An 8123-nucleotide genomic window follows, 5' to 3' on the forward strand; every position below is an offset into this window, starting at 1 on the left:
ATAACTTTGTAACATTTTGATATCGTTTGGAGTATCTTTGCCAATATTCATGACAATTGGACATAAATGGTTTTCAAAATTTTCTCCAAAATCATTTTCTAAATATCATTTATTATTTTAACCAATAAAGTTTGGTTATGTAAAATAATTGGTTAAAGTGATAAATTGCATGTATTTTATCATATTAACCAAAGCTGTTGGTTATTATGCATAATAACCAATTTGTCACTTTTAACCGTAGCTTATATAATATGTTTGACACTAGACGCGATCATGTCTCTTGACAGAGCTTAGTGTAGAGCTTAGTGTTTGTACATCACATTTGTTTTGTTTTCCTTTATTCGCATTCCTCGATTGAAACGAATCAATAGCTCTTTTACATATATCGCTATACGATATATAAATTACAATTTTTAATTAAAAGAAGACCTAAACATAAATACTAAACATAAAGAACTAGTTTCATAGCTCGTGCATATATATTGAATGTCCCAAGAGTATCAGAATGGCCAAATATCTCGAAAATAAAGCATTTTAGAGAAAAATGTTTTATACAAAAGATGTAAAATTTTAAGTGACGCATAACATAGCAATATAAATAGTGACCTTAAATAGTGTTGTTAAAGACATGTAGGGATCACATAGAAATTTTTAAATATTAGGAATATGCAAAAGTTTCCATTGTTTTTAAAGCAATGTCTTCTATTAATATTATTATAGAAATAATATATTCATGGGGATAATTCATGGGAAACACATTTTCTTTCCTTTAGAACTTTCTCCATCTCATGCAAGCGTCAAATTACAGTGCTCTGATTAACCTGTAACCTTTTCGCAAGTTCTACACTCGATTGAGTCGAATCTTCTTGCAATAACGTTTTCGAATCATCCAAATTCATCTCTTACGGTCGCCCGGCAGGCTTCTTGTCTTTCAAATCAAAATCGCCACTTTTAAGACCCCGAATTCACTCACAACATGAACTTCCAGCTGTTGTTCCCTCACCATAAGTTTCGCAAATGCTTCTGGTTGCTTCGGTTTTGCGCTGATGAAATAAAAAAAAAACATGCAAGACCGAATATGAATTTTATTGACTTTCATCTTCATATGAATTAAAAATGCTTATGTCAATGTGAATATGAGTTATTAGGCATTAGTTTCTATGCAGGTTGACCAATACTGACATAATCTGACAAAAATACATCGCAACTTTCATGTAAATAATTCACCATCTATACGCGAACGATGAAAACTTTCGCGTACCCCTAATAGAATACCCCTAATAGAGAGATTTGAAAAATACTAACACACACCATTTTCTCCCATTTTTCAGGATAGTTCCACACCGATGATACAGGCTACTACGACGAAGATGGTGACATATTCGTCATGAGCCGAAAAATAGATTTTATTATGTTTAGAGATTACATGTACTCACCGGCTATAATCGAAAACTTTATAAGCAGATACAGCGCTGTACATAAAGTAGTTGTGCTGGGTATGGTAAACATGCAACTGTGTATATAGTGACAAAACCGGGACAACATGCAAATATATGTTTAAAAATTTATTCCCCTTAAAATCAAGCGATATTCTCAAATAAATCGTTCTTTAGATAGACGCAAGAGCCGTGATCGCTGAGGTGAATGCAAAATTTGATGACCATATGAAGCTCCGCGGTGGTATAAAGCTGTTATATAAGATGCCGTATGCGATTGATGGCACTATCGATCGGCGTGGTCTTCAGAGCGAAGTATTACGACCACACAGTTTTAGTCACACAACAATTCCCTACACGGATGTGCAATAACAATGTAACAAGAAAGCAAAAGTAAACCTTTTATATACATATACAGAATGTCTCAAAAGTCACAGAACGGCCAAATATCTGAAAATAAAGCGTTTAAAAAAAAAATATTTTATGTAAAAGTTGTAGAATTTTAAGTGACGCATTACACAGCAATATTAATACGACCTTAAATAGGGTTATTAAAGACATGTAAGAATCACTTTGAAATTTTTAAAGGTAAAATTCCTAAGGTAAAATTCCTGAGGTAAAAACTGTCAACTTGGACAGAGAATTAGCGATGAGATAGCCGCTGCGATAACGAACGAATTTATTAGAAAATCACTGAAACGCGCAGAAGATCCTCAGCAATCTAATCTGTCACTGCGTTTAATTTAACAAAATCATTACGTAACTGTAATGATTTTTCGAAGAAAGGAAAGTATAAGAACAGCTGAGGTAAAATATGTCAACTTGAGCAGTGAATTAGAACGTGAAACGATTCTCTAATGGCGAGACTCAAAATTCGCGCATGATTATTAGGAAGCTGTTCGAACTTGGAGATCGCGACTGAAGGATAAGTCAGGAAATATTTGATATCCGAATATAAAACGGAATACTTACTAATACAATAGAGCAGTGTCAAAGCTGATACAATGCTGTAACGTTCGGGACACGTTTGTGAAATATTTTCTTGGCAATCGTTGTACGACTGAATTTGGTGAGCTGCAGAATCGTTTCCATCTATCACACTTGAAGACTTGAAGCCTATTAATAGTATAAAATATTAATCATTTACATAATTTCCGACATTGTTCTTTTCGTATATGCATGATAAATGTCGACTTTTTATAAATATGTATGCTCTCAAGTATTGAATTATACCAAATCGTGAAAAGTAGATATTTACCGTTTTTTTAATATAATCTCATACCAAGAGGGAGGATTATTTCCATAAAATAGGAAATTGCAAAGATTTGTGGAAACATCTTTTCACCGAAGGTAAAAATTACACTTGCAAATTTACGATACATTTCTTTGTATAGTATTATAAACAATGCACGAAAACGAAGTTGAATATACTGCGTATGTAACATATTTGTTTTGTTTTCTTCTGCTTGTTGGACGATTTCTTCTCCTTCTTATCTATACAGTTTTATTCGACACGCAAGCTGGAAGTGATTTTAAATAAAGTCTGCAACATATATACTAAACAAATAAAACTCGAAACAAATATTTTATTTTATTAACAACATAATGGAACAGGTAAGTTAAGTTAATAATGTATAATAAATCCGTCTTTGAGATTAATAGAAAATAAAAATGCGATTAATGTCTTTATTTTTAGAAACATTTCGTATTTAAATTATTAGACAATATGCTAATAGGCGAAAGACTTTTGACTAATAATGATGGGCAGATTAGAAACATCGGAATATTAATTTTAAATGGTCTTAAATCTCAGCCGGACTTTATAGCACAGGTATTACATATAAAAAAATATTTATGTGCGCATACTTCGTGTAAACATGATGTGTTTGCCTGCATGTGCGTGTGCGTGTGCGTATGCGTGTGCGCAGAGTGATTCATTTTGATATGTCCACTCAAATAACTCAAAAAATATAAAAAATACACCCAAAAAAGTATTCTATTTGTAAAGTGTTTTTTCCCATAGTCTCATATTTTAAGCGGATCCTGCTACAACAAGAGGATTCCTCTTTCGATAAAGCGATTAGAATAAACCATTTATCTAAAATTTATTAAATATTATTTTAACTATTTTCCTTTTATTTTAAGAGGATTTCCTCTTGTATCAATTAATTTCCCTTTTATATCAAGAGGAACTCTTGTTTGTTTCTTTCTTCTCTCTACTCACACAGAGACTCTTTGTACATATGATGATTGTCGGCGTTGTCTTTTGTTTTATGAACAACGTCGAAAAACGTAGAGCAAAGGAGAAAAGAAGAGAAATCGCTATTCAATGTATGTTGTATCTTCATAAACGAGGTGTAAGAATTTTTAGAGAAAATCGACTTAAAAACATACTGGCCTATATTTCAACGTAAATATTTACATATATCCATTTATCGTATCGCGTTGCACACTACATTAAATGCCATTTAGAATACTTAAAATTACAAATTTATGTTTTTTGCTACTTTTCCAGCAGAAAGTAAAAAAAAATTTAACTAGAATTTTTCTGGACAGTTTCATAATAATTTTCTCTTCTCTCCCTATAAAGAAACGTATACCTAGTAAGAATAAAGTACAGTAAGAATAAATAATAAAGAATAAATAATAAGTAATAGTAAGAATAAAGAATAAAATAGTAAGAATAAAGAATAAATAATAATCCTCTTAAAAAAAGATTAAATAATCTATGTATAAGAGGAAATTATTAAAATAAGATTTGTGTATCATACATCAGACAGAGTCTTCAAAAAGTCCGGGAATGCTAAAATATTTCGAAAAAATGAAAGATACAAAAAAATATTTGATACAAAAGTTGTAAGGCTTAAAAGGATCTATTTAGTAGTCATATCAGTTTGACCATAGGTAACGTTGCTGAAATCATATGAAGGTCAACTTTGTTTTTTTAAATGGAACCCCCTATTTTTTATTGGAAATTCTTATAGCATATCTTAAGAGCTTTCCAAAACACTATAATAAAGTCATTTTTTATTAAGTTCTTTCCGAGTTATGATGCTTGAAAGTTACAGTACCGCCGGCATTAGCATTACCCAAAGTATATCGCGCGGAAGTTGCACGGATTTACTCCTCGTGCGCGCGCGCGCGTGTGTGTGTGTGCGTGTGCGTGTACGTGTGCGTGTGTTCGTTGTTGTCAGACAAAGCTGTTTGACTTGAAGAGGGACGTAAGAGAACGATATCATTTTGCTTATAGATGACGCCACTTTGGATATATTTACTGAGAATCACTTTTCTTAAATGAAAATCCTCGTTTCTTGTTATATCATCTTTTTCTACCAATTAATTTGAACAACTTTTGTCTGAAATATATTTTTCATTTGCCTAATATTTCTTGAGATATTTAAAGAAAACGTGGAAATTTTTTCAATATTTGGCTTACGATATCTCGGTAACTATTTGTCAGATGAAAAAGTGGTACTAGACTTTTTTACTCGGTTTAGTTTTAAACATATGCTATTACAATAGTGCCCCAACTTTTGTTAACTCGATGACCTTTGAAAATTTTAAACATTTTTCCGTATCTTTCATATTTCTCGAGATATTTGAGTGAACACATTAAAATGAGCCATCTTTTATATATACATATAATTATATATATATATATATATGTGAGCCACTAAATAAAGTTTTACTTTCAGTATTAATTAACACTACATTATATTATTGCATCGAATTATATCGCTCGACACGTTTCGCAGGTAGATGCAACGTCGGCGAAAGAAATTACATTTCAGGAAATAAGAAATACAACTGTTAAACTGGCATTATGGATGAACAGTTTAGGTGTTTCTGTAGGTGACGAAATAGGAATATCCTCGAGACATTATGCAGTTCTGTATATTTTCCTAGCGTGCCTGTATATTGGCGCTATACCAGTTCTATGGAATGAATATTATGATTTGGGTAAATTTATATTCTATCAAAACTTTGAATACATTGCCTACTAATCGTTATGACAACCTACATTTATAACAACAGTTGGTTAATTATTTTATTTCTCAGATCATTTACTTACGAAAACTTTCAGAAACGTCGTTTATTATTGCACGCACAGTTAGTGGGAAACTTCTTTTCATCGACGAAATGTTCGCTAACACTTATCACCATGAATTAAAAGTGCTAAAGCCCAAAAAAGTGATAATTATGAGCTGGTTTGCTGGTCTCGTAGAATTCATTTCATATGAGGTTTTGGAGATAGAAATTGACTCAAAATACAACCAAAGAATGGTTGATCATTTCCGTTGCGTCGAAGTAGACGAATATAGAAAACATACCGCGGCAATACTATATACTCGTCACAGTGGGGCCCAAAGAGGTATAAAAATTCCTCATGCATTGTTTAATGCACCTGTGAATGAGCAAGTGTTTGATATATTTCCCGATGGCGTAGGCATGTGGGTAGGATCTTTCAGTTTATCCATTAACATGCTATTGGCCGTCTATTCGATACTTTCGTCCAAGCGAATGATTAGATTTATGGGCATTATGAGGGAAGAAATGTGTTATGTTATAGGGAAGCACAAGGTATTGTACAGATAAAAAAATGTAGAAAAAAAGAAAGAGCGAAGAGAAGAAGGAAAATCTTAAAAATAGCCAGAAATGCAAATAGAAAATATAATTGTTTCTTTCCATATGCTTCAGATTGACTGGGTGCTACTTGAAACTCAGATGTGCGTAGAAATTACCAACTCTAACATGCTTCAAAAATATAATCTCTCCTGTTTGAAGCAGATAATATACAGCGGTGCGGAATTCCCATATCACGATTATAAAAGTCTCAGCTTATCGCTGCCGAACACTATGATCGTGGGACTATACTGTAGTTATAGTTGCACCCTTTAAGACTAAAGAAGATTGGCACACAAGTATTTCCTATGGTAAAACTCCTGTTTAGGGAAGGCACCTTCGCAAGGACCTTGTCAATGCAACTTTTCGATAACAAACAAGCGACAGCTGAGACCGTTTGATTGTTGCTCAGGAGGATGATCTTTGTAATGCGAAGAACAATGCCTTCCCTAAACCGAAGTTTTACCGCTTCCAAAATCGAGCTTGAATCTTTACAGATACGGCTGAGACGGGTATCATTTCTTGTCAAATAAGAAACAATAAAATTAAATCAAGTGGTCATATTGGAAAAAGCGTCAAGTTGAAAATTATCGATTTCGTCACAAAAAATCCAGTATGCTCGAATACATATGGGGAGATCTGTTGTTATTGTATAGGCATGGCGCATATCGCATGTGACTTTTACAAAGTTAATTATTCAACAGTAAGCCCTGACGGTTAGTTGCAAAAAGCTTTATCCGACCAATCATGACCACAATCGTTACGCAGTTTAAAACATTTGCAAAATATTAACGCGTATCGGATTCTCCCATTTTTTCAGGATGGTTCTACACTAATGATATTGGCTACTACGATAATGATGGTGACATATTCGTCATGGGCCGAAAATCAAATCTTATTAATTTTAAAGGCTACTACTACTCACCAATTACAATCGAAAACTTTATAAGCAGATACAGCGCTGTAGATAAAGTAGCTGTGGTGGCTACGAAAAACGAGCAAGATGTGGATCATCCAACTGCGTATATCCTGAAAAAACCGGGACAATATGTAAATATATATTTAATAATTTGTTCCTCTTAAAACCAAGTGATATTCTCAAGTAAATTATTCTTTAGGTAGACGCAGAAGCCGTGATCGCTGAGGTGGATGCAAAATTTGATGACCATATGAAGCTTCGCGGTGGTATAAAAATCGTAAATGAGATGCCGGGCATGATAGACGGCAATATCGATCGGTTTGCCCTTGATGATGATATAATTGAACCAGTCCTTTTTGTTCCCTATAAAGCAAAAACATCCTAACAAGATCTGCAAAAGTAAACCCTTTCCTATACATATATATATACCGTGTGTTTCAGACCACCCGGGTCATCCGATTTTTTCGGTAACGCGACATTTTAGAGAAAAATATTTCAGACAAAAGTTGTAGGGCTTCAAAGGATCTATTTACTGACGCTATGAATTTGACCTTGGAATAATCTTGAAAAGTCCAGTCAAGATCAATATAAAAATCTGAAACGGAAACCGCGATTTTTTATTACATCGTCTTTTCCAGCAATTAATTTGAACAACTTTTGTCTAAAATATTTTTTCATTCGCCTAATATTTTAGATATTGGAGAAAAACTTGAAAACTTTTTCAATATTTAACTTACTCGCTAACTAGTTGTCGGAAGAAAAAGTGGTACTAGACTTTTTTAATCTATTTAGTCTCAAAAATATATTTTTACAATAGCGCCTGGACTTTTGTTAACGTGCTGATTTTTTGGAAATTTCAAAATTAAAACGAATCATAAATTCTTTTATATATATCAGTATATACATACAAATCCGATATAATTTTAAATTAAAAGAAGACCCAAACATACATATTAAATATAAAGAACTAATTTCGTAGTTCATGCATATATACAGAATGTCCCAAAAGTCTCAGGACGGCCACATATCTGGAAATAAAGCATTTTAAAGGAAAATGTTTTATGTAAAAGTTGTAGAATTTTAAGTGACACAGCAATATTAATACGACCTTAACTAGTGTTATTAAAGACATGTAAGAATCACTT

The 8123-nt window shown here is 32.8% G+C and overlaps 1 protein-coding gene across 2 annotated transcripts; it reads left to right on the top strand.

The window, feature by feature from the left end:
- Positions 1-2414: 2414 nt before the first annotated feature.
- On the top strand, positions 2415-7478 carry LOC105180715 (4-coumarate--CoA ligase 1). 2 transcript variants are annotated; one of them, XM_011136961.3, is made up of 9 exons: positions 2415-2786; positions 2939-3050; positions 3133-3267; positions 5192-5396; positions 5521-6017; positions 6135-6312; positions 6557-6775; positions 6880-7109; positions 7178-7478. In XM_011136961.3, exons 2-9 carry the CDS (start codon positions 3042-3044, stop codon positions 7361-7363), a joined length of 1659 nt encoding a protein of 552 aa, XP_011135263.1. In that variant the 5' UTR covers positions 2415-2786; positions 2939-3041; the 3' UTR covers positions 7364-7478. The 2 variants fall into 2 exon arrangements, with proteins under 2 accessions (XP_011135263.1, XP_025158418.1); XM_025302633.1 differs by lacking the exons at positions 2415-2786; positions 2939-3050; positions 3133-3267 and having other exon boundaries at positions 5314-5396; positions 5496-6017.
- The last annotated feature ends 645 nt before the right edge of the window (positions 7479-8123 follow it).

Source organism: Harpegnathos saltator, unplaced genomic scaffold, assembly GCF_003227715.2.
Source record: "Harpegnathos saltator strain DR-91 unplaced genomic scaffold, Hsal_v8.6 scaffold507, whole genome shotgun sequence".
Lineage (NCBI taxonomy): Eukaryota > Metazoa > Arthropoda > Insecta > Hymenoptera > Formicidae > Harpegnathos > Harpegnathos saltator.